At 46.9% G+C, this 27,468-nt stretch overlaps 2 protein-coding genes across 3 annotated transcripts in view; both read left to right on the forward strand.

Moving 5' to 3' along the window:
* LOC126518977 (uncharacterized) overlaps window positions 1–22,753 on the forward strand; it is a 57,067-nt gene extending 34,314 nt beyond the window's left edge. The window contains exons 1-2 of one of the 2 annotated variants that reach the window (XM_050168574.3): window positions 13,895–14,277; window positions 21,428–22,753. In XM_050168574.3, coding sequence (XP_050024531.2) covers window positions 13,936–14,277; window positions 21,428–22,642 — 1,557 coding nt within the window. In that variant the 5' untranslated portion in view covers window positions 13,895–13,935 and the 3' untranslated portion in view covers window positions 22,643–22,753. Of the gene's footprint in view, window positions 1–13,894; window positions 14,278–21,427 lie in introns of those variants that run through there. The other variant, XM_050168572.3, reaches the window with a different exon arrangement.
* On the forward strand, window positions 7,440–8,735 carry LOC140213671 (uncharacterized). The gene is made up of 2 exons (XM_072284923.1): window positions 7,440–8,229; window positions 8,599–8,735. Exons 1-2 carry the CDS (start codon window positions 7,440–7,442, stop codon window positions 8,733–8,735), a joined length of 927 nt encoding a protein of 308 aa, XP_072141024.1.
* Window positions 22,754–27,468: the final 4,715 nt, after the last annotated feature.

The following is a 27,468-nucleotide window of genomic DNA, read 5'->3' on the forward strand; positions in this document are numbered from 1 at the left end:
GGGGACGGGAAGGCCGGGATGTCTTGAGGATGGGCACGGTGAGTGGCGCTGGTGGGGGAGGCTGGTGCTTGGAGGTGGCCGGGGGCGATGAGGGGCCGTTCCGCTCGAACCGGAGCCCGCACGAGCGCGAGCCCGTGACGTGGGCTCCCTTGCACAGGATGCAGCAGGGGACGCAGGCCGGGGGCTCGACTGGCTGGTGGGCCTGGCCGCAGCGGTGACAGAGGGCGGACTTGGGCTTGGTGCAGACATCCGCTCGGTGGCTAGGAGCCCAGCAGTTCGTGCAGGCCTCGGCTCTCGGGCGGAACGGGTGGCAGCGGTAGACCCCGCAGTTGAAGACGATGGTGGAGGGAAAAGTAGAAGTGCCGACGAAGGTGGCGTGCGTCAGCGATGGCGTAGGGGGTGTTGACGTTCATTGACTGGAGGTCTTGGACGATCTCGTCCTGGGTTTGGGAGTCCGCTGCGTTGTGTATGATGCCGCAGAGAGCGTTGTCGGGTGCGGCCATGTAGGCACGCAGGGGGTAAGATATTGCACCCAGGCGGAGTTCCGAGACTCGGAGGTAGAGGCGAGCGCGCGGCTCAGATGGGGTGCTGACAGTAAGGGAGTTGTTGTACGGATTTATCCGTACACGGTCGGCGGTGCGTGCGCTGGCGTAGTCGATGGTCGCACGAGTGCAGAGGATTTGGAGCGGGGCTCCGTTAGTGGTTGTGCGGAGGTCAAGCCCTCCTCCCGGTCTGTAGACGATATTGAAGTACTCCGCTGGGAGGCGAGGTAGGGGAGCGTGACGACGGAGAGTGGTAGTGCAGGCAGTCTTGGATGGTGGCGAGGCAGGCGGTGGCGAGACGACGGGCTGGTGGGCCGCGGCTGTACGGTGCGCTTTCACGGCACGGACCCAGCGTGAGTCAGCTTCAATCTCGGCAGGGCTGATGGAGGTGTCTGCGACTTGATATTCCATGTCGGCGTGTGAGCTGTATCGACGTAGGCGGCGAAATCGGGTGGCGTCGACAGCAGGCGTTGCGCGGAACGCAGCTCCCGCGTAGGCAGAGTCCGCTTCTCCGTGAGGCGGCGCTCGTGGCCTTTTAAACTTCCGGTGGCGGCGGCATTGGCGGCCGAATGCTTCCGCCGGCCCGTTCGTAGCGCCGATACGCGGTGGCGTCTGTTAGCGAGCGTTCTCGCGGGCCTCCGTGAAGGTCATAGATAGTCTCACTGGCTGCAGCACATGATCTAAGTTGCAGGCATTCGCTATGAGTGGGGCTCGTTGCCTTTCCGCGGAGATGAGAAAAAGGAGACGGCACGGAACCGGGTTTACCGTACAATGCGGCAGGCATGTGCTAAAGGAGACATTGGAACAACATTAGTCAATCCCGACTGTAGGGCCTATGTAGCATCGGGGAAGCGTGTTCGTCTCGCATCTCGGAGGCCCAGGTTCGATTGCAACGCAGACTCCAGTGTGTCAAATTTTCTTTCCAATTAGGTTATTAGACTATGTTTACAGAAACCTTAGTGACAAATTTGACTTCGCTCTGAGCATTTCTTACGTATTTTCACTCGTGGCGCCGTCGGCCATTTTCGGTACCAACTTTCTGTCACGCCGCCAAGGACAATGCCGACTTTTCGCGTAATCGTATATATAATACTTTAACAATATTCAATCTATTTCGTCTAAAAGATATTGTGAAATCACCTTTATTGTGATTCACCTTTAGAAATTTCCGAGATGGTCGACGGACTCGTTTCGGACAGTTAACGTAGAATGACGCTTATCGCTATAAAGAATGTTCTGGGCTTGTACGCTCCACAATCATGATCTCCTTACGAGGCACTGAGTAGTGGTGGAATGTGGGAGAATTTTGAACGCATAGGGTTCCTTAACGGGTACAAAATACACCGTTCACAACCGCTTATGCATCCCCCCCCTCTGCATTCAGCATGCGCAAGCTGTGGGCGGGCTCATTGAAGTGATCTCGAGCTCAGCAGTCCAATACCGTAGACATTGGGCTACTTCCATGGAAAGAGGCGTTTCAGGTAGGCTTTTGCATAAAAAAAGCAAGAAAAACTTGCACATGGCTTTTCTTTACCTAAATGTTAGCTTCGTGAGAATTGTAAATTTATCCGGCGATATTTTATATAAGAAAAGTACTGATCAAATGCCCACCTTGGAATCTGTGTGAATAGGAGCGTGGGTGAAGTGGTTAATCAAATGATATGAATTGGCAGAGTTCGCTTCTGCCTCGTTGGGGTCTAGGAAACTGGCGCAACAGCGTGTGACCCTACGCACCCGTGCTACGGAATAGGACACACGCGGTGATCGTCATAAAGAGGTGCTTGGCGTCGGTGCGATAGGCGTATACGCGCGATCATGGCCTAGTTGAACTTTCGAATAAAAATATTGTCGCTTTATGAATAGGACATTGGGCTGCTTTGCTTGAGTACCGAGGTTTGATCCCACCGTCGGGCAAATATTTCAGATGTTATTGTGTGAGATATTCGCAACTCGGCAGTAGCATCCAGCAGTCTCAGTCACAAAAATGCCAAAGGGTTTAGAAAGCAAGCTCTAATTTAGAAATATTCAGACGGCCTTTCAGTTCAGTTCAGTTTCAGAAATATTCAGTTCGTCCAATGGTTTGTTAATTTCGCAGTTAGTCGAGCTTCCATCGCAGGTGATCCCTTGAGGTCTCAGGAAATTGTTTTTCCACAGGGTTTAGTAAAGCGTTATGGCTGAGTGGGTGTAGGGCGCCAATGGACCAGGGCGCCAGGGCGCCAACGGGCCAGGGCGCCAATGGAGACGCCACTGCGCATGCGCAGTATACAGGGACGGCCGGTGTGTCTACGGAGGAGCGGGCCGTTCGCTCGCTGGCTTCGTCTCCCTAGAGGAGCGCACGCAGCGGACCAGCGTTCTTGCGGAAAAAACATGGCGACCACGCACACGAACACCGGCACGTCTTTTACGTCGTATTAAAACGCACTGATGTGTCGTCTGCAGACGAAAAAGCCTATGAAGCGTTTCATCATTGAAGAGGACCTCTCTGTCCCGCGAGAGCTTTCCGAAATTAGGCCATTTAGCGCCGACTCGAAGTCGATGACCGCGAACCAGAACCTGAAGCGAGCCTACTGAGCAAGATCAGTATGCAAGCTCAATTCTGCTCCCTGCGTGAGCAGAATTGCGCGTAGTTCCGCCATCTTGTTCGCCGACGCATCTATGTTAAGCAGAAGAGCTACTCCTATTGAATGCAGGAACCGGCGCGGCTCAGCGGCCAAGTGTGCTTGTTCATTTATTCCGTGTCATTGGCGGCAAAGAATACTTTCACATCGAAGAAAAAAGCAGCAAGCTCAAAAAAAGAACGAATTTAGATAAATTTTATGTTATAAGTTGTTCGTTGTGAGTCACTATCCACAGCAACATTTTTTTTTTAATAGAGGAAAACTATAGGAACGTTACGTACGGCAGGACGGCATCCCACGTCTTGTGTTCGACGTCGACGTACTTTGCTAGCATGTAGGCGAGGATCTTATTCGAGCGCTCCGTAACACCATTCGTCTGTGGGTGGTAGGCAGTTGTCCTCCTGTGGCTTGTCTCACCGTATTGCAGAATGGCTTGGGTGAGCTCTGCTATCAAGACCACTGTAAGAAAAAAAAATGTCACGTAAGAAAAACAAAAGAAAGGCCACGAGATGGCGCGGCTCTATGGCGGGCCAAAACATAGAGGGACAAGAGGGTCTCTTTTTCCCGCTTCCAATCGGATGAAAGATAAGTGCGCTTTTTTTGTACGGTCGTTGTGTGGCGAGCAGACGCTGACCTTATCAAAATGGATGTAAGACAAAAATGAAGGCGCTTTCCGCATGCCGTCTATTAGTCTGTGGTCTGTAAATTGAAGCTACCCATCGACAGTAGCTCCTGAGACGAGTCAGCGCTAGCCAACCCGCTGACGGAAATTGCGTTTCGTCGTACCTCGGCAACTGTTGTTCGCCTTATGGAAAAATAAACATTGTTAATTTTTCTTTGCTGAATAAGTTTTAATAGCTCGTGCACGGACAAGGGGGTTAGGTTCGAAAGCATTGTGCCTTGCCTATTGTTCTTGGTGGGACACAGCAAGCCGCCAACAGCTTCACAAGGTGCGGAATCCAGTTGAAGAAGCACTGCAAGCGCTATTCGCGTTGTCTGCTGTGTCACCGGGTGCATTTTGAATTACGTAGCAAAATTAAAGACTGCCTGTTTGTCTCTTCTTTATGGCATATTCATCTGCAATATGCGATGTTCACTGTTGTTAACTGAGAGTTAAGCAGAATAGCCGATTTTGCTGAGAACGAGCGAACTTACTGCAAACTCGCGCAGTGCGTACAAAGGTACTTACGACGGCATTTAGCGAGCCATGCGCTCTCTTTTATTATTAAAGGCTTGTCCTACCTGTGCAACACAAGTTACTCTAGAGATGGAAATGTTCATAGACCGTTGGCCAATGCCTTACAGCTTTTGGCAGCTAGTCTTCCGATAATAGGTGTTTTGCATAACGAGGAACACAGGGATTAAGTAGAAGGTTGAACAAACTAATCCCTCACTGCCTTTTTTACACAGAAATAAGAAATTCACGGATCAAAATAACTTAGCTGCGAGGAGTTGATCGGTATTATCAGACTGCTGCTGAGAGAGCAGCATCGCCAAACCTGTTACTCCAACATACACAACATGAATACGCCCTAAAATAGAGTACGCGTCAGCCATATGGGATCCCCATAAGACATACCTAATAACTGACTTAGCCCTGCATAACCATGCTGTACGCGTCATCTTTTCACATTATTCACGAGCAACCAGTATAACAGCGTTAAAAAAATCGCGCCGACCTTGAAGCCTTGTCCCTTCGTCGTAATATATCTCGTTTAACACTATTCCACAAGCTTTACTACCACGTATCTCTTCATAACGAGTTCATGTGTGAACATTCAGCCATTTTTCCGCGTCGGAATCATTCTTGCGAACTCAAATGCATCATGGGTCGTTCCCTCGCATTTGGTCAGTCATTTATACCTCGCACCGCGATAGAGTGGAATAATCTCCCATCGGGCATTGTCACGGAAAGAAATGCCTCGAAATTTACAGACGGTCAACACAGTACCATGCATACCTAATATATAATGTTTCACTCTCTGATTTGTAAACTGTTTTTCTTTCTCATGCGCCGATAAATAAAGTCTCCGTGACGTTGGCATAGTTTGTGCAAATCATTTAAAATTGCTGAAATTAGAACTATTTTTATTTTTTTATTCTTGAGTTTCTTCTGTGTTTATACGTTGAGCCACAGTAGTTAATTTTATCCCAGTTTTGTTTTATCACCTCACTGATGTAACCTTTACCCTATGCGATACCCTCCCTAGAGGGCCTTTAGCGTTATTGCGAAATAAAATAAAAATAAAATATAGTAGCTTTTAGAACAAAAATTTCGATTGATAAGCTTTTGTGCGATATCTTTAGCATAAATTTCACAACCAGATACAAGATACAGTGTCTCCGTGAAGTGATGGTGCGTTTTAGCCGGTCAGAGGAAATCAACGAAACAAGATGAAAATGTGTAATCTACATCAAATAAAGGAACAACTCTTCAAGTTCCATACCTGTTCAGCGCAGTTTGTGTAGCTCTCCCGTATAGCCTCCACAGACTCGTAACTTACTGATAGCCTTCCAGAACGGTGTTTGTCCAGCAAACTGACGGTATCTACAACTGCTTCTCCCACCGATTAATGTTATTCCTACGTGGTGGCGCTTTGCTGTACACGCGGCGATGTTCACTGTGCACTTTTGCCACGGATTCGAATTTAGGAAGCCACAGAACACACTCAACTTTCATCTGTACCAGCCGCATCTCGACTGGCCTAGGCTGATCCGCTGCTGCCTAGTTCGTGGTGCTGCGTCCTCACTAGTGTACCCACACCCTAGCACACTTGGAGTTTTTCTTGGAGAGTTTTTCTTTTCGTAAGTGAACAATTCAGTTTTATATCTTGTTTCGTTGCTTTCCGGTGACCGGTTAAATATGCACCGTGAATATGTGGACACACTGTATAGTGCGAGTTGACGTGTTTCAAGTGACAGTGCTGTATCGTGGAAACAGTCCTGAAATTTCCCCCCGCAACTGCGTTGTGTGTAAGCATGCCACTTATTACCTCAATTTTTTCTACACCGAAGCCTTAGCGCGGGAAATTCCACCTGCCCCGAATCTCTCCTTCTTCCTTGATTGTGTATGCAAAATGGGCTGTCTACTGCCTTTCAACCGGTCTCGCTTACTGTTATTTTTTTGCACGAGTATTCAGAGATAAATGTTCCGAAAAACGATCTGCTTTGGCGCTATTGTCACATGCAAAACATAAACTCAATTTTGCTATTATAAATTGTTAGTTTTGTTTTTGTTCTGTATATGCGCCTACAGAGTGCTTTGTGATGTATATGCGCCTTTAGTTTTTGCAGAAGACACGACATCTCCGGTCTGCAATATCGTTTCTTGTGTTGTACTTCGTGCTGTACAGAATTTGCTAATAAAAGCTTGGAGGACGCTTAAGCTTCGCCTTCAAGAGTGGAACGCGACACGTTATCACACCCCCTTCGCACCGCCCACACATTCGCTGGGCATACTCTTGAGTCACACAAAGAGGAAACGTGCGCCTGGGCAAGCGGAACGAACCAAAGAACTCAGTTTCTCGGAGGGAGAAACGATCTACGCGAGCCAAACGTTGTGATCGGCACAGACAGCCGGGCCGCGACGCGCCATGAAGGCGGGCGCGATCACGGGGCTGACGCCTCGAGTGGATCGTCCTCTATCTCGCTTGGGAGCACCACGCAGACTCATGACTTCTCGCCATCAGCACGGCACACACCGCAGGAGATGCTTTCCCACCAGACGCGCTACGGCGCGGCGATCACGTCAGAGGCGTCCCGCATCGGACGCTGGAACTAGGAGTCGCGCTGTGAGCGGGAAGAGGAGCCGCGTCGCCTAAACACGAGGGTTCGAGTGACGCACGCTGGAATTTGGGAGGGGAGACAGCGAGAAAACTTATTAAACGCAAGGGTATTGGGGCATCCTCGCACCAGTCCCCGCACGGCCTCAATGCACTCAACCGAGACGAATGGGAGAAGCGGGCGAGTGGCACGCCACCTGTCGGGGCAGCGCCGTACATTGCGAGGAGTGGGTTTTCTGTGTTTGCCGCAAGATGGCTCTGCGTGTGCGCCAAGCGCAGAAGAAATATAGCGGAAACGTACTTCGCTGCTCGCTTAAGTGCGAGTTCTGTAATTTACATGCTCATAATTATCGCTATACACCGTAGTATAACTTCCTACGGAACGTTTCGAAGGCAACACTGTATTCACAAGAGCCGCTTTTTGTCCCGAATTGAACCATCTAACTCATGGCTGAGTCATCCTTCGTCGGCTATCGTGCGCGTCGCACGCTGGGATCATGTACTCTCTCCGAGCGGTGTCAGCTGCAGCAGGCCGTGGTTCTACTGTATCTGCTGAAAAATACAAGGTTATTCTGCCCCAACTGCCAACTGAAAACGCTTCCTTAAACGCCGTTTTTCTTCACTGTGATGTGTCTGCCAGGCCATACCGAATCAACGATTTCGAAGAAGAAATTGAGCGCCTACAAGTAGTCAAGGATATAGCGTCGATTGGTGCCTACAAGATGAATCATGTCTGGGCGCTAACGACATATTCCATGGCCGCAAAGCAAGTGCCCGTAGAAGCAAAGGAACTGCGCATTAAAGGTAAAAGATGCCTTGTCATCGATGCCAACGACAGTCAGGTGAAAGTCAAACTTCATTGGCTTCCTTACCATATCAGTGACGACATTGTACGAAAAGCGTTGGAACGATATGGGAAAATTGAAGAAATGAATAGGGAAACGTCGCTGACCGGAAAATTCAAGGGAGCGCAAACCTCATCTAGGTCGGTGATTCTGAGACTGAAACATGGATTTACCGTCGAATCGCTCCCACGTCAGATTCGTATTCAGGGAAGCAACACTCTTGTAATTGTGCCTGGACGACCACCCCTTTGTCTGAGATGTAAGAAACCGGGCCATATCAGAAAGGACTGTCGTATCCCGCGGTGTTCTGCATGCCGCAAATTTGGTCACGAAGCTGACGACTACAGGAAAACTTACGCTACCATGACACGGGAAGATAGCGAGAACGATGACACATATGCGCTCATGGACGAGGATGAAGCTGTAGAAACATTGCAGCCTCGTAACATTAATCTTTCCTCGTGGGTGCCTGAGCCTGAAACACCAACCGCGCAAAAAGAAACTAAGGAGGCCGACTCGCAAGTGAAGGTTGTGGTAGTTGCATCGCCTGTTGTCTCTCAACCCTACCCTTTCCTCTTGGGAGTCTGCGCTGCTCAGCACAAGCCAGCAGTAACAGCAACGGCTGATCAAGCGGGCTCGCGAAGTCGCGCATGGCAATGGAGCCCTGGACTGAGGGCCCCACTCATTGAGGAAATTTTCTACTCGCTTTATGAAATAAATGTTTATTCTCTCTTCTCTGTAACAACGGATGAAATCTCTCGGGAGCCGGAAGAAGATTGCAGTGTAGTGTTTCATGTTCCGTGCCCTTCAGTGCCGGTGGAGTCGCCAACGGCGTCTGAAGTGGTCTACCCAGGAGAACTGGAAAGTCCTGACACATCCGTGGCGTCTGACGACGTAATCTCTGCGATGGAAGCAGAAGTTGCGTACCAAGGCGCCAGCGGCCTCTGAAGCCCCGAAACTTCCCATGGAAGCGGAGACGCCACAGGCGTACCATTCCCTGGAGTCTGAGTCGGAGGATGCAAGCAGTAGGGCTACAAGGATGCCTGGACTTGGTTCGGACGAGGATGAAGGCACATCAGGGAGCATTACAGAGATGAGAAGCACCGTGCAAAAATTAAAATCGCAAGCGGCCATGAAGAAGAACCGTGTTACCACGACCCCTCGGATACCGCCTGTGGAGAAACGTCACAAGCGCCCTTTGTGGCCTGTAAAGATCACGCCTGAGAGGTATGCATCATAGGCCAGAGTAATGGCAGTTTTATCACTATGGCTCATTTAAAGCTAGCAACCTTTGACTGCGTGAGCTTGGTCGCTCGCAGGAGGAAGCAGTTGTTTCTAAATATGCTACTGCAAGAAAATGTTGACATTGCGTTTATTCAGGAGACAAAACTTTCATCGAGTGTGCAATTGGACGAGATGGACCACTTTGTTCGCAACCATTACTCGTTTACCAACCATTACAGTGGAGGAGGGACGGCAGTTTTGGTAAAGAAACAGTCAGCGGCACTGGCATGCACCGAGTGGGACAAGGACCGAAACGGCCGTGTATATAGTGTGGATTTGTTATACCGGAATGAGCCACACAAGCTTATTTCGATTCATGCTCCGAATGACGCACCGCTACGAAAAGAATTCTTTTCAGGCATGAGGCAGTATCTTGACTCACCATGCCATGCCATATTTACCGGAGATTTTAATTGTGTTTTATATGCTTCTGACTGTTCGAAAAAGCGATCACCAGATACCAGCCGAGCAGAGCTCAGGATGCTTTCGAGAGACTATGACTTGCAGGATGTTACCGAACTTGCACCAGGAGATAATGACGGTTTTACGCACTAGCAAGGGGACTGTCATTCAAGGCTTGATCGGTTTTACTTGTCTAGCCACCTCTCACCGTACAACGTGCGTTATAAGGCGCAACCTGTTGCATTCTCAGATCATGCATTTGTCACAATAATATTTGAAGAAAAGGAAAGAACAAGAAAGAGGCACAAAGAGTGGAAGTTGTGGAAGCTGAATGAGAGTCTGCTGGATGACAAAGAAATATTTGGCAGCATTAGGAATCTAATCAAGGAAAAAACGAAAGGTGGAAAGGTAGATGCTATACTGTGGGAAGAGATAAAAGAAGAATGTAAGATGTTTCTAGTTGCAAAAGGACAGGAAAAAGCAGCACTAAAGAAGAGCGAAAAGCTGAGCTTGATACGAACTCTCAAAAATCTAATCGAAGGCGAAAACTGTCACCCGGATACCCTCACAGAAGATATAAAAGAGTGCAAAGGCCAGCTGCTGTCAATCTTGGAGAAGGAATAGAAGGGGCTATGATCCGATCTAGGACGGAATCACACCACAGGGTTGAGGAGCCGCTCATAATTTTCAAGACAAAAGAAAGACAGCGCGGCAGGAAAAACAGAATAGAAACAGTACAGAGCGGGCAAAGCATTTTCAAATCACAAAACATCGAGGCTGCTTTTACTCAAGCATACAAGGAACTCTTCGAATACGGAAGTAACACATGCGACCGTGAACTCTTGCAGAAGTATGCTTCAACGTTAGACTGCATAGATGATGAGACAAAACAGCAAACGGGTGAGTGTATATCAGAGAGCGGAATAGAATGGGCCATACAGAAGCTAAAACCGAGGAAGTCACCAGGAGTAGATGGAATCAGCACTGCCCTTTGCAAGAAATTTTCCCCGGAATTAGTCCCACTATTACGCGACGTGTACAATGACATTTTGAAACGAGGATTGCTGCCACCATCTATGCGACAAGGTCTTACTGTCTTACTGCGAAAGAAATCAAGGCAAGTGCCGGCAGTGAGCGACTTCCACCCCATTAGTCTTTTAACAATCGATTACAAAGTTCTTGCTCAAATTATAGCTAGACGGCTTGACTTTGCCCTCGGATCAGTTATAGGGAACCATCAATCTTTTGGCATCAAAGGTCGTCGCGTCAGTGATAACATACATGCCATGAGGCTACTGTGCGAAGCTACCTCCGTTGATGGATCCAGGGCAGCGGTTTTGCAAGTGGATCTTAGCAAGGCTTTCGATGGAGTAACACATGACTTTCTCTTCAACTTGCTTAAGATCTGCAACATGGGGGCTGGCTTCGAAAATATATAGGTGTCTGCTACAGATAACTGACGACGCGACTGGTAATCAACGGGCAAACAACTCCGTCAATAGAGCTCAACAGGTCCGTTAGGCAAGGATGCCCCATGCCGCCAGTTCTTTTTGCTCTCTACCTGGAACCCCTGTGCCGAACAATTCTGAACGACAGCGAGATAACAGGCTTCAGTTTCGCAGATACTGCTCTGAAAGTCCTCGCCTATGCCGACGACCTTACGCTTGTGGGTGCCTCTAGAGAGGAAATCAGCCAAGGAGTGCAGCATGTCATGGATTTCTGTAAAGTTTCTGGTGCTAAAGCGAATCGGGAAAAGTGCGCGAGTGTATGGCTAGGTGCATGGGACTTAAAACCAACCACCTTCCTAGAGGTGAAGTGGACGTCACAAATCAGCAGCTACTTCGGTGTGTGTTTTGCTACTGCCAACCTACAGAATGGAGAAAATACAATTAGAAGTGCTATTCTCGCCGCAAAAGTGCAACAGTGGCACGGGAGAACAGTCCCGCTTATGAACAGAGCCTTTGTGTGTAACACTGTGTTCTTTCCAGCTATATGGTACTCAGCGCAGGTGATGCCCTGTTTGCCGGCTCACGTTAATCGAGTACATAGACGTTGCGCAACGTATATTTGAGAGTCACGGTTTGAGCGCATGAGGCACAGTAATTTATTCTTACGTAAGGCAAAAGGATGCCTAGGGCTGGTAAACGTAGAGGTAAAGCTCAAACTTCACTGGTACCTTCTTTTTTCAAAAACGAAACCCTCATAATATACGTCATCCTTTCAAACAATTAGGAAGGGGGTACTTAGGCGAGTGGATCGATGGTGCCCAGGGAGTTCCACGAGCCCGCACCCTAAGATTCTACACGGAGGTGGAGCAGGTAGCTCGTTCCTTTTAGCAGCGTTTTTCTCAACAGCACCTAAAAAATGTAAAACGGAAGAGTCTGTACTGGAACACTATAGATATGCTGTTCCCACCACCACTATATCGGTCTCGAGCTGGAAGCCACCTTGAGCCTGACGTTTTCAAGCGTCTACCGAGATATCCTGTAAAAAACAGCGATTGAGGATTTATTTGTTAGGTTGCATATCGAAGTTTTACGTGTAAAACATGGCTACGTAACAAGGGTTTTTTCATACCGTGGCACAACACTTTTGGTACAACAAACGAATTGTGTTTGAGGTGCAGATATACCCAAATTGGAATAACGTAAAATTTATAACACTGGAAGATGACAAAAATAACAGTGTTAAAACCCTGTTCTTGCTAGGCTTGTATGCAATTTGGAGATCCCGAACTGACTACGTCCTAGCTCTTGAAAACACCAAACCTGCGTGGACACACTTTTCTGATGCTTTTGCGTATACAAGTTCGCCGCTGGGCGCCGAAGATGAGTTTAGCAAGAGAAGACAGGTGTGGCAGAAGCGCCTGCAGCAACGACGAGTACTTATATAGATGTACGATTCTCTGTGTATGTGTGTACGTGTTAGAAAAGCTGTAAAAGAAGAACGCTTCAGTGCATGGTACCTGGAAAAAAACTCATGGCTGAGTGGCACTGTCTCCATCTCATACTCCGGAGACCCTGGTTCGATTCCCACCCAGCCCATCTTGCAAGTTGTTTTTACTTATGAATCTCCTTCTGCCATTTCTCGCTCACGGCCAACGCCGCCGACGCTGACAACACCGGCTTTTCTGCGACACGAGCTCCTTAACGCTGTCGCGTTCAGAACGCGTGATCACACACGTTCCAACAGCACACGGCAGACCTGTCTGCTATTGGCCTGCCAAAACGCAATAGCCACGAGCTATGACGTCCTGGCTCACGTGTCATAGCGGAGCAGGGTAAAATTCTAGGTAGTACTGATGGCGCTGTTGGCATTTAAGCAATACATGAACAACTACACACATGCAAAGAGACTGCCTTTACGAAAAGAAAGATGCTGAAAATGGCAGTTGTTAGAGCAATGCAAAATGCAACACCTAATACTCGTGCTATTGTCCTATTGCGTCTGCCGGGAAAATCGCGCTCTCGTCGAGCGCATTGCAGACGACAAGAGGAAGGTCCGTCTTCCACTCGCGCATCAAAACAACCTTGCCTCAACAGCAGCCTTAATGTATATTATTTATCAGAATAATGGCCTAATAAGCACCAGGGGAGACATTGACGCTCATGGCGCCATTCTCGTTTACCTGAGGCATCCCAGATGACATAGCTGCGGTTGTATTTTCGAAGAAACTATTGTGGCCTAATATATAGAACGCTGGGCTGCTTTGCTTAGGGACCGATGGCTCGATCCCACCATCGCGCAAATCTTCCAAATTTTGTTTTAGGCATTAGCTATTCCCAAGTCAGCAGTAGCACCAAGCAGTCCTTGTCGGGAAAGACCGAAAGGGCTTGCAAAGAAAGCGTCACTATAAAGAACTCAGTACCCTTCCACCCTGCAAAGAAAGATGACCAGTGAAGCTGTGTATGTGGGCACCTTAATGGCGAATTGTACCTCCGCCGCGGGTCGGTCAGGCATTGCACTACTTTCAGTATCGCCCACGTGGGGGAGCGCTTAACGTCTGCCTCACCCACGCCGTGGGTAGGCCCACTATTGCACTATCCTCGGCATCGGCCCACGCATGAAAAATTGATCTACACGCGGACGCGTTCCGCCAGATCATAGCCAAAGACATCTTCGCTGTAAAATATTCAGGTGGTCTTTAGAATATTTGTTTCTCTTCGTCAGTGGTTTCTTCACATCGCAGTTAGTCGTGCTTCCATCGTAGGCTGTCCCTTCGCACCTCAGTAAATTGTTTTTACACAGCGTTTAACAAATCGCCCCCTTTGTGCGTCAGCCATCCGAAACAGGCGATAAAATCGTCGGTAACATTCACCGAGCAAGGCGAGCAGATAATATCGAGACCGCTCCATGCCGGCCTGAGAGCGATGCCGTTATCAGTCAGAAAAAGGGCGTACGTTTATCCGAGTGATAGTAGCCTCGACAACAGCTGAGAGGACAGAGTGCTGGCAACGATTCGATGTTTCCGCAGAAGAGTTGTCACGGCGTTTCGCAGTCGACGTATGCGCCGTCCGCCATGGCATCTCAAGGCAAGCGGCACACGCTGTGTGGTTTTACCGAGGAACTGGACTGGAGACCGCTGCGCTTCGTCGAGCCTGTTCCTGCACACAGAATATGTGACGCATGCGGTGTGCTGCCCAGAGTGACCGTTTTTCTGCCCTGTCGACACGTGCTGTGCAAAAGCTGCTACGAGCAGTGCGTAGTCGACGACGGACGCGCCTGTCCACTCGAGGGTGGCCAGTTTCTCGAAGAAGACGCTGACTGGAGAGAATTCCCTTTGCAGAACCTGCTCCGGCGGAAGGTAAGTGAACGCGAAGGAAAGAATGCGTGTGTTGTTGCTAGCAGGTCAATTTCGCACAGTTCTTTGAATACATTCGTAAAGGAAAATGGAACTGCTTTGTTAGAATTACGGGTCATTTCTTTTTATAGCGGAGGAATCATATGTAAGCTAGATGAAAGACAAGATGGAAGTATTGCATAGGAGCTAAAGGCAAGTAGTTCGACGCTGTATTCAGTACGTCTATGGTGTTAACTTCAACTCGCCATAATCGTAGGTTTCACTTACTACTGACTGAAAACTATGTAAACTTGTGTACGATGAGAAAAGTTCAGCGTATAAAGCTGCGATTCTAAAGCAGCGACATTGATTTATGAATTGCCCTTCTATTAGCGTGTACTTACTGGCATCAGTTAACGAGGCACAAGGTGTCCGTCTTTCATTTTTGTCGTCTATTTTAACGCAGGCATAACGCATTTTTCTTGTCTTTCTTTTTATCGTTTCTTGTTCTCTTACCTTTTTTTTATATGCAACGAGTTCTTCGCGGCTTGCGTTTATCATCAAAAGACGTACTGAAATATTAAATTTGAGAGGTATATTTACAGATATACTCGAATTGATCATGTAAGAGTAAGTAGGTTTGCGGAAGCCAGAGAGCGGGAAGGCCAATCGGCGGCAGATGCGTGCTTCCAATGGCTACGCTCTGGCATCACCGGCAGCCGCACAACCACGGGTCACCCGTCGTGGTTGCTCAGTGATGTTGGCATTGCGCTGCCAAACGCGTGGTCGCGGCGGCCGCGTTTCCATGTGGGTGAGCTGCCAAACTGCTCGTCTACAGCGCATCGGGTGCACGTTAAAGAACCCCAGGTGTTTAAAATTATTCCAGCGCCACCCTTACGGCGTGGCGAATTAGCAGAACTTGCCTCCATAAAATTTCTTGGCCAAGTTGGTTCATACTGTTTGAAATGCTGCGCCAACGATAGACATGCACAAGTGCACACTATCAAGCCAATTTTATTTCAGTAGCAGGCGTAAATACAGCCGCCCTGATTTTTAATAATATAGCGCGAGCGTCGACTGAACTGCTGGTGAGCGCCTTATAACGGCGATAAGCGTGCAACAAGGCGAGAGTTCGCGCACGAGCAGGAAGAAAGGGCGTCGTCTGCTACGCTGTTCCGATCATGAGGACACACTCCCTGCCACAATACCATTTCGCAAAAACACGCCACGCAGTAGAGCACATGCGCATGAATAAAATGCGACAGTGAGACGTGATGCCGTCTCGTTTTTGCTAATACGTCGGCCGCGCTGGCGAAGCAGATTGAAGATAAGAGAAAATAAAAAGAAGGCAACGTAGCAACAGATGGAAACGATTGCCTGGATCACGATAAAAGACGCACCGACCAGCTGTTTAATCGGTATTTCAGTGTCTAGAGGGTATAAAAATTGCACCGCAGCTTTCAAACGTGCCCCTCCGCGGAGAGTGCCTCCTTGCGAGTTATCATTTTTCGGTTTTTGTGGCTCTGGACCAAGGCCCACTTATGCTGTCTTTTTTTGTCTTAATTCAGTAAAGTTTACTGACTCACTCTTGAACTACTTGGAAAGCAAAGACACGGAGCCACGAATGGTTGCGCTTTCCTTTTTGTTTTCTGCAAGAAGATTGCCGTTTCCTGCATGCGTCACCTGAGCTGGAAATCGTAGTCGTCAGATTAGGAGCGATGAGTGCATTGAGAAGCGTGGTGTGTATAGGAAAGTTTTTTTTTTTTTTTTTTGAGGAGAGGAGGGGGTAGTAAGGCATAGTTGCATGTATCCGCGGAAGTTATAACTTTTATTTGCATGGTGCATTTTAGAACTGAAACAAGGCCTTGACTCAAGGTTCTCACACATTAGACTTAGAAGTTAATAACGCTGAAATTCTCATCCAGACTGAGCAACACCCGCGATGCGCCTGAGTCGAAGAGTGCGGGCACAAGGTTCATGTCATCCTTGAGGGCATCCCATTCACTCTTCACGGCTTCCCATAAGTCGTCTGGCGATGCATCGTGCAGACTCATTTTTGACAAGTTGGACTTGAGGATACCCCACACATTTTCAATTATATTGAGGTCCGCTCCCTGGGGAGGCCAAGACAACGTCATGATGCCTAGTTGTTCCAGAAGTTCTTTCACGGCGCGTGCAGTATGAACCGGTGACAGGTCATGCTGTAGGTAGAAGCAACCATCCGTGAAAGGGCCGTCCAGAAGATGGGGAAGAAGCTCCTCATTAACAATCTCCAGGTATGCTTCTGCACAGAAACGGCCCGATATACGACGGAGTGGGCCAAGACCGTCCTTAGTTATTACTCCCGAAATGTTTACACTCGTCCTGCCACTAAACTTGACCTTCTGAACATAGTGTGGATCAAACCTGCAACAGAGGAAGAAAATTTTATAAACAACATAAATTGTGTGAATGGCGCTTGGACAAGATTAAACGACACCTAAAAAAATATTACAGCAACAATACACCCGCTCTTTACATGGAAGTATAATCCATCCACAATCTCAGCAAACATTTTTCAAATTTAACCAAGTATAAGTAATTCTATTAAGGAACAATTTTACCCGCCTGTGCTGCATCATCTATTTCTTGAACAGTGACAGCTGAAATTGATAATCACATGTCACCCCGCGAAGCAAATGCCATATACCTTCGCAGATGTAAGCCAAACATAGCCAAATAAAAAAAAATGAACAATGCTAAATCACCTACCTCATTAGGTCTGGCCGGTAAACTTTCTGTTGCTGGTTCCATTTCGTGCAAACCGTGGACTCGTCTGTGAAGACATTTGCCCAGTCCTCAACGGTCCATTCAATATGATCGCGTGCAAACTGTAGCCTTTTCTCCTTGTTAGTCGCCGAAAGCTTCGGCTTCTGGGCCGCAACTCGATTGCGAAGACCTGCTTCTCGAAGTCGGACACGCACCAAATTGTCACTCACGTCCACTCCAGCAACCTGCTTCAATTTGCCAGCAGTCATGAAGGGCGCTACACAAGCCGCAGCAACAATGGCATGGTCCTCTTCTTCGGTTGTCTTACGCTTCAAATGTCGAGGCGCGTCACAAATGCGCCCTTCGTCGCGATAAGCCTGAACTATCCTACTTACGGTAGCCTGAGTGACTCCAACGCTCTTAGCGATTTCTTTCTGAGACTTGTCGCAAAGCGACATTGCGATGACGCGGTGGCGTTGTTCCGTTGGCACGCGTGGAGGCATTTTCCGCCGAAGAGAGCGTTTGAAAGCTGAGATGCCTTTTTATACTCTCGAGACACTGCAAAGCTGATTAAACAGCTGGTCGGTGCGTCTTTTATCGTGATCCAGGCAATCGTTTCCATCTGTTGCTGCGTTTCCTTCTCTTTATTTTCTCTTATCTTCAATCTGCTTCGCCAGCGCGGCCGACGTATTAGCAAAAAAGAGGCGGCATCACGTCTCACTGTCGCATTTTATTCATGCGCATGTGCTCTACTGCCTGGCGTGTTTTTGCGAAATGGTATTGTGGCAGGGAGTGTGTCCTCATGATCGGAACAGCGTAGCAGACGACGCCCTTTCTTCCTGCTCGTGCGCGAACTCTCGCCTTGTTGCACGCTTATCGCCGTTATAAGGCGCTCACCAGCAGTTCAGTCGACGCTCGCGCTATATTATTAAAAATCAGGGCGGCTGTACAAGGAGTTTCTTACACATGTGTAATGAACCAACAAACAGAAAAAAAACCATTTAAACCATCTGAACGCATATTTTCTTCGTAAAAGAGGTTCATACTAGAGGGCCACCCTCTACTTTGTATAAGAGGGTCATATCGGTGACGTGTTAAAGGCAGCGTTTAAGCACCCATTCCAGCACGAGGTGGAGCAAAATTTTTCAAATGAGACAGCACTGTTAGGAGATGGTTTTCCTCCTTTCCTCTTCACTTCAGTACGTGAAGGGATTGTCAAAAAACACCTTGTTTCGAAGCAGCACACAAGGAAAAAATACAAGACACCAGTGCACGTTGTGCCGTATGTGCACACGTTATCGCATTATTTGACTAAAGTAGCCCACCGGCATAATGTGAATTTACTTTTCAGTGCCCGTTGCAAGCTATGTACCGTGTGCACTCAAATGAAAGAGCATAGCATGCCTCTTTCCAGCACCAATGGGTAAACTATGTTAATGGACACCAGGCGCAACATTATTTGCCAGATATCGCTAAGCTGTGGCATAGGTTATGCAGGAGAAACAGGGCAATGTTTTAATAGTCAAGCACGTCGGTCGGGTGCAACAATGTTAAGAGCGTGTATGGATGGCATTTAACGGGCCATTGGAATAAGTGGGCATGCACTGCCATGCTTTACATGACGAAGTTTTCAGTGACAGACAAAACGAAGGAGAGAGAAATAATAGAGGAATTTTATATTAGAAAGGCTGGAAATAGCTGTGTAAGCGTGCCGGCTCTAGCGCTATCAGAAAAAAATTTCCTTTTTGCATGATGGGCAAGCACTCTGTCCTGTAGATGGCTTTGCGTATGCATGCCTACTCTGTATCGATGGGGAAAATGCCTCGCCTCGAGAAGGGACGGGAACAAACAGCGCTTGCACGGGAAGAAGTGAGGATGACAGACAAGTCATTGAACTAATAACAACGGGCTTATTGCTGGTGATGCAACAAATGCAAAACAGGCTCTGTGGAGAGAACCAACAAAAACACGGTATTTGCGCCGGTATAAGATTGAAATTATCGCATCACGTGCGTTGTCATAGCAGGCTGTCACGTTTTTAATATAATTAATCTAACAGCTATGCAGAGAAACAGATGGTACGCTGACAAAGCAACTTCCTTGCGACTGGATACAAAGCGCTTCGCGAATCGCGCATGCTCTTTCCTCTGTATTTCTACCTAAAATTGTGCAATTTCACAGATAGGTGTGCAGCCGGTCTAATGATAGGTCCGGATAGGTATAGGTGCCGGATAGGTCTAGGTATGCAGCCACATTCTTTGCAGTGCTGTGCTAAACGACTAGGTACACACCCTTCCAGCAAGCAGGGATGCAATCTCAGCAGGCCATTCAAACATCGGCTTGTTTGTCCGGTGTACCAGTGTTTTCACTTCACCGTATGTCTTGTCTGTCGTCCTCATTGCGTCCTTTACAAGCGCTGTTTGTCCCAAGTATGCAGCAACCAACCCAGACCACACACTCCTTTGCCTCAAGAAGCTTCTCATCACTGCCGAGATCGAGGAACGCGTATGTTAACGCGCCGAGTCGTTCCTCCTCGTTATGCGGCTGAGACACGTGAGGACGGCGCTGTCCTACTGGAACGAAAGCGGATCGCCGAAAGTGAACGCAGCGCTACCCAAACAGAGCAAACGAAGTTGCCTCATCCTAGTGGGGGATTTCACCTTCGACAGCCGCTCTCAATCCCAACGCACATACCACCAGTTCGAACACATGGTACATGTGTGTGCGAACAGCATGTACAAAAGACAAATAGCAAGGTTCCTGGTAATGTTGTGCGCTTCTGGGGTTGTGGCTGCCAGATTTATTCCTTCTTTGTGCCTGACAATTTATATTTGTAGTATGGTGAATATCGTAAAAAATACCTTATTCAGGCCGGTGTGAGCGTCACCACACAAAAAAAATTCATCCGCTTCCCTTCATTGCTCTTACCCTAGCATCCAGATCTCATTACTAAACTAATTGCCATTGGTATACACGAGAAAACAGTATCATGGATCAAGAACTATCTCGAAAGCAGAAAGCAATGCGTAGCTGTGAATGATATTATGCCTGATAACATCAACGTTTTTTTCTGCTGTTCAGTAGCAGGGTTCAGTAGCATTGTTCCACAAGGCTCCGTTCTTGCGCCCCTCCTATTTCTGATCTACATCAATGATATTCGTTAATGCGCTCAGCCGCCTATTCAAATGCGCCTATTCACCGATGATTGCGTAGTGTACACAACAGTGAATACCAGAGACGACCAGGTAAAACAAATAATTTGTTAGCTGCTATAAAAAATTGGTGCAACATTTGGGGGATGAAACTGAATGCATCAAAAACTACCAGTATCTCCTTCACACAAGAAAAATGCGATTCAGTTTACATACACAATAAACAATATACCACTAAGAAAATACGAGGAGGTCACATATCGCAGGGTCACTCTTACAACGAAATTAAATTGGGAAACTCATATAAATAACATATATGGCAAGGCCCTAGGTAAACTACATTTCTTGAGAAGAAAACTTAGAAACACACCTAGTGTTAAAATAAATGGATACAGAACCCACATTCGACCCGCTTTACAGTATGCTGACATTATAGGGACCCCGCACCAGAAGTACTTAACCGAGAAACTAGAACGCATACAGAACTTAGCGTTGAGATTTATATATTCACAATATCCACGTCAAATGAGCATTACGAACCTGCGCGTCAAGGCTAACGTCCAATCACTGGCTCAACGTAGAATGATTTCCAGATTAAAATTTCTATACTTGGTTTATCACGGCTCCTATCGAATACCACAAGCAACATACATTCAAGCGTCATTCAGACTTTATGCCCGAACCAACCATAATAAATCAATACGACACCATCCCAGCCATAACACCCACAAGTACTCTTTATTCCCACACGCCATTTCCCATTGGAACATACTACCCTCTAGAGCCGTAAACTGCCCATCTGCCTACGCATTTATTGACAATATTGAATCTGGAATTGGAATGGTGATATTACCCATATTTGATATGCAGCCTTTGTAGATGATGCATTCTAATGGTAAACGCTGTTTCTCCTGCTTCCTGGACCACTCATTTAAACAGTGTACATATTTATTGAGTATGTTCATTTTTGTGTATGCTAATGCTCTTTGTTTTGAATTCACTGGTTTCACTTTCTTCTTTTTTTGTACTGTATTCCATGGTGTAATCACTCCTGCATGGGCCCGACGAGGGCCTGCAGTATTTTAAAATAAATAAATAAATAAATTGCAATACTACAACGAGGCATATCTTGATGTCTCATTACGCAACGTCACACTAGACGATCCTTGAAGTATTCGAAGTTTGGAGGTATGGAATAACATGGAAGATACTAATATCAAAAATATGAAGATGCTAATATGGAAAATTACTCGGAAGCTTCTTTTTCCTTTCAGGTAAAATGCTGGAATGAAGAACGCGGCTGCAACATGGTTTTGGTTGCGTCAGAACTGAACAAGCATTTTTGCAATGACTGTGACCACCACGCTACGTCGTGCCCTAATTGTTCAAAGCTCGTGCTCCGTAGCAGCGTGGCCGCGCATTTACAAAGCAAATGCCGAGTCAGTCCGGTGTCTCTGACGTCCAGGGCTCTAGAAAAGTCGGACATTGGCCAACAAGCAATGATGATGGCTCTGAATGCAAGCTTAGACGTGCGAGTACTTGAAATGAAAGACAAGCTAGACGAAGTTATTAGTGGTAATATTGCCCAAAATGATCACCTCAATAACATTTCACATTGTATCAACACGCTCAAGGAAACACTGCTACAAAGGTCAATCGGAAGTAGCACGTTGGATAACCTTGCTTCACAATCAACAGTTACCTTATCCTCAGTTAAAGCAGTCGAGGAAAGATTGATTGACCACAGCGGTGAGGCGCGCATGCTTACAGGAGCAATAACCGATTCAATAAAAGAGCTGAAGGAAGGCTTAGAAGACACGAAGCGAACAGTCAGCAACGTAAAAACACTCAAGGAAATTTGCGAAAGTGTGAATGCGCTGAAGGAAGCCATTGGCGAAGTGTTGGACGACGCGGCAAGGACAATCTGCAGAAAGTGTGCCGGAAGTGTTGCAGACAATGGTGAAGTGAAGGACGCTGAGATGCAAGGAGGGCCGAGCCCATTGAATAAAGAAAAACAACTGGCCTTAAACGCAATCAACATTAGGCGATACGAGTTTTTTGTTAAGGACATGGAAGAAGTGATAGACAGAGCTGGTTCAGAAGGGTTATACTGTTGCTGGAGTGAAAAGATATACATATCTGGCTATCACGTGTCGCCAGGAGTGTACCTGTTACAAAAGGAAGATTATATGTTAATGCATCCTTGTATTCAGCTGCACAAGGGTGTGATCGACGAATTTCTTCAGTGGCCTTTCAATCAGAACATTCAGGTGACCGTCAAACATCCATCCCAAAGCAAACAGTGCCAGAAGGTGTGGGACCATAAAGGTGAACTTAAGCTCTTTGGAAGACCCGAAGAAGCAAGCAACCCGGGCTGTTACAGAGCAACGGTTACATTTCCTCTAGATGATCTTGAACGTGAAGGGTACGTCTCGGAGGACAAGCTTCACATATTGTACGAGTTTCTTCCGAAGGACGTAGAAAAATAAGAGGGAATTGTGTATTTCTTTAAATACATATGCCGTTTTATTTCCCGGAAACAAACTTCACTCTTCCAGATACCTTCGTCGAAACCAAAATAAATTTTCGTGCAGAACTTCTTTCTGTAATGTTTCAATGTGTATGTATCTATGCGACATCGCTTCAGGGCGAGTTTATAACATTGTCTTTGAATTGAGTAACGCTCCTTTCAGAACTTCGATGTAGGTGGCTCGCAGTCGGGAACAATTGTAATATATTTCATTGTGGGTCATGTTCCGTGTAAATTCCAAGGGCTATCACACGGTCGTCGCGCGTTCTATGCTGTATGTGCGAGTGAAAGCACGTAGCGGAAGCCGGCGATCGCGACGCAGTCTTGCGCGCCACATATGGCGGAAAGGGGGGGAGGCAACGCGGGATGGAGAGGGTGGGGCGGCTTTGACACTGCCAAGTCGGTAATTTTAATGGTCACGTGCAGTCGCGCGTGTCGTATCTTGAAAGGGATCTGCCGACGCTCATACCTTTGTGAGCGCTGCGTTTTCGCCGCAGAGTTTGCGTTGAAGCGATAGACCGCACGAAGGTGACTTCGCTCGAAGCTGCGGCCGCGCTCGCTTGCACCAGCGTTTTCACACCGAGTATTCGCGCTCGTCGAGAGTCACGTGTCCCTGTTTACATGTGTGTGCTTATACCGTGCTTCTGAGTTCAGTTAGTAAGGGTATGTCTTTAGAAAAAAAATATTTGCGCTTGTCCCGTGCTTCTATGTCGGTCTTCTTTCCCGTCTTGAAATTGCGCTTACCACTATTAAGCATGAACCAACTAGCCCAGCAACAAATTTTGTTTAGTAAGGGAATGTTTCCAAGTTTACACGGCCGATAAAGCTATTATCCTTCCTTAGTAAAGCTGCCTACTAATTTTCCATTGCAGTCGATGTTTCGCCTTCCGGGCGACACTGCTACTTTTTAAATTACTATTTATTAAGGGTTAAAACCTCGACATGTGCGTCGAATTTTCTGGCATCGGTAGTTCTTCGTGAAGTCGTCAATGGTCCAAGAAATTGATGTCCTCAGAAACATTGTGACTGTACGAATACGGTGATATAATTTTTGGTAACATTCGGTATATTTCCGCACGATAATATTTTATAAACACAGCGTGATATGTGATCTTGTCCTCACTGCTGTCAGACGCTTGTCGAGTCCCCTGGCTTCAGCTAGAGGCTTTCAAACGAACACCGCGTTCTTTGAGACGCGCCACAGCAGCATTTTTCTGGAGTGCCCCTGCAGTGTGTCACCTCTACAAAACGTCGTGCGACACATGTAAGCAGCAATCTTGGGCAGCAGCGATGCTAGACCAGGCGCCACTGCGCATATCTGCCTGTAACTCTGTATCATAAGAAGCCAACAAACATAGATACCAACGAAAACACATGGGAAATTACTTGCGCTTACTAATTAAAATAAAAGAATTAAAAATAAATGGAATTCAAAGTGGATGAAATAGATGCAAATGGGCAGCAAGTTGTTCTTCCAACCATTTTCAGTTCCAATAATTCATAATTCTTTTTTTTCCATTAGTCAGTACAAGTAATTTTCCCCGTGTTTTCCTTGGTGTCTATGTTTTTCGACTTCTTAAGATATGATTAATAAAAATGGGGTCCTTCGGCTAACGCTCCTTTCTTCTTGCAACTCCGTATATATGTCCACAATGTACGGGTGTGCAGATGTGTGACAATCTGCGAAATGCCGGCGACGTTTTGTTTGCCGCGCCCCACATGGAAATTATTAGTTGGAGCCAAACGCCCACGTGCTTTCTCTCCTGAAGTGCAATACAAGACACGCGTGGATATGGGCTTCTCCACGAGAAAATAAACTGGTTCCGTTAAAAACTGCCAAGGTAAGCAATTCATCCGAGTTTCCTTCTTGTCACGGTATGACACCTGTGAGCTGCAGTATGGCTTTCGTATGTTCCTTCTATCGTTTGTAAAAGCTACACGTGTTACGTTTAGTGCATAATACTAGCTCGATTTTGTTTGCGCGAGGTTGGCGCATTTCCTGTAGGTATGCAAGGGTCACTTCAAATAGTACATCATTCAACAGCCAGGCACGTTGATCACGCCATCTGATGAGACGCACGGCGCCCGTCTGCAAGCGACTCGCGCACTGCTGTGGCTAGATATTACTAGGAAGAAATAACTTATAATTTTGTAAAGTAAAAATTTTCTAAATTTTGTAAAGAAAGTCGTCCTTTTTGGAGGACGACTTTAGATGGCTAGCCAGCTCTCTCATACGTCCGCGCGTCTACATTATAATAGTGTGAACAAGTTTAAGCTTTGGAACACACTCGCAAGAAGTTGATACATTGTCCGCCGAAGCAGATCTATTAAATAAAGAAAATTAAGATGGCGCAAACGCAAGCACGTCTGCTGCGCGCAATGTGCAACATTGTTTACACAACACACGCTTTTAATCCCGGTTATTCCTAACGTAGAACTGTTCTCATTGCGTGGAACCTAATAAAAGCTGAAATGTGGGAAACGCAAGGGAGTCTTCACTGAAGGCGACCGTTGCACTTAGAACTGAATATCGCTTTTACACCGTTGCGAGGCGCACTGACAAGCGGAGGTTGGTGCATCCTGCCTTGTGAGCCTTGACCATCATCGCACACAACTGAACTATAGACGAAGAACAATGAAAGCAGCTTAATTTAAAGCTAGCTCGCTGCACAACTCGCCTTCTAACGCTCTGCAAAGAGGGCGTTTCAGTGTTCGAAGTACAGACATTCAAGTTCAGTTGTGCCGGCGGGTGAACAAAGCGAAGTGCAGGAGCCAGACAAAAAAAAAAAAAGAAAGCTGGAATGTGTGAGTAATCAGTCACGTGAGCGCGGTTTCGCTCCAAAAATCGAAACATTGCTACTTTTTTTCTCTTTTACTTATTGTTCTTGCATGCTACCTAGCTGCCGAAGAGAACTTATGTAACACCCAAACGCACTGAGGAAGCGCAACCGCTTACCACGCTGTGGCTGCAGGCGGCTCCATTCTTGCCATGTCTTGGAGGCAGTCCAGCGGCATTGACTTGAGGCAGTCTAGGTGGCATTGGCCAGAGCCAGAGACAAAGCAAGCCAGAGAAAAGCGCGAAAGCAAACAAACGTTTCTTCGTTTGCCATGTCTGGCCACTGGCCATCGACCACCAACCACGATAACGGCTACAAAAGCCAAAGAAATCTATTCGCATGATTATACTGCCACGAGTATAATACTATTTACACGGTGTATTAACCAAGCCTATATAAACAGCTGCCGAGAATCCCGAGAGGCTCTTGCCATTTCGTCCTCTTCACCGTCGACGACCTCGTTCTCTTTTCCCACCGTAACAATATTATCAAGTGTTTTTGTTCAGTAAGGCGTTTGCGATTTTCAAATATTTGCAGATTGTTACGAAAGAACAGGGTTCTTCTCTACCACACCCGAAATATTCCTTTTAAGAATGGCCCCGACGCATGGGATGCGAAAATATTTTATAGAGGTATCAATATACCACTCTGTCAAAAGGCATTTGCGCATTTGGCGTTGTCGTGTTCTACGATGGATGACGCATGCGTGGAGAGTGTCTGTCCAGAGAGGCTGAGTTGGTTTCGTCGCTTTTGGGAGGAAAACTAAGTGCGCGTACACCGGTGAATCCACTCCAGTCAATCCGCTTTTGCCGAAGCCTGGGCAGCGATCTCTATTCCGCTTCTGGCATGAGAGTGGTGCTCACACGCACCATTAGCACTTATGCTGAACAGCTGTGTTAAACCACTGGGTGGTGAACGTCAATCTAAATTTATATTGTCATTTATATGAAAGCTGAACAACTGTGACTAGCCCCTTGAAAAAGTTACAGAAAACTTCGTTCTTTTTCTACTTCCCACTCTCTCTCTCTCTCTCTCTCTCTCCTACGACGATGGGCTTCCTTCGGTCTCACCATGTGTACCATCGAGGTTCGTCAACAACAACGCTGGCACGCTGCTGTCGCCAGTATTGTGAGGCTGCTTTCAGTGCGACGTTAAACGCTGTTAGCGCCTTAAAAGCTTCACCTTTAAACAAAACTTTTTCAGAATTTTTTCATAAACTAAAATATTTATGATAGCTCCATTACAATATGCAAGGCAGAATTATCCAAATAGGAGCGAATTCTGCAAGCCGTAGAAACTGCTGTCTCTCTTGTTCTTTCTTATCAGTCAGCTTTACATAAGTGCTAGGCATCTGCAAAGAACAGAGTTAAGGTATCCCTTGAAGCAACGTATCAAAAGCTTTTGCTCGAAACTACTTGAACAACTTTAAGTTTAAACTTTGGCTGTTAACGAGGCGGTTGTATGAAACTCAGATCAATGCAAACTCGATCGGCGCATCTTCACCAAGGCACCTTCTTTGGTCATTTCCTCTTTGGGCACCCTCATTACGCTGGTGATTTTTTAGGGCTGCTGTATCGCTGTGAATGCCTTCCGTTTTGTAATCCTCAATCTGCGTTAAAAAAACGGAGCATTAGCCCTTTTCGTTTTCTTTTTTTCACAGTGATGGCGTCTGTGGTTGTGGGCGTGCACGCGGGTGTATTTCTCGCACTCTAATTTGTTTTAATATACAAATTATTCCCCTCAGGAGACGGCGCGTTGCACAAGAGGGAAATACAGATATAGATGGGGAAAAGTTGACAGCCACACACTTCATAGATGACCAGCTCAGGCTTGTCAATCGAAATGATATAAACTTCGGAACTTTTACGTAAATTTACCCGCCATGTCACCTGTAAATATTAGTATCAGGTCCATCGGACATTTCATATTTATTTTTATCCTCTTTTTC

The sequence above is a fragment of the Dermacentor andersoni genome, chromosome 10 (assembly GCF_023375885.2).
Source record: "Dermacentor andersoni chromosome 10, qqDerAnde1_hic_scaffold, whole genome shotgun sequence".
Lineage (NCBI taxonomy): Eukaryota > Metazoa > Arthropoda > Arachnida > Ixodida > Ixodidae > Dermacentor > Dermacentor andersoni.

Coding starts and splice junctions, on each gene's coding strand:
- LOC140213671 (XM_072284923.1), top strand. CDS start 7,440: ATGTACTCTCTCCGAGCGGTGTCAGCTGCAGCAGGCCGTGGTTCTACT. Junction 8,230..8,598: donor TGTAGAAACATTGCAGCCTC/GTAACATTAATC, acceptor CGTGCCCTTCAG/TGCCGGTGGAGTCGCCAACG.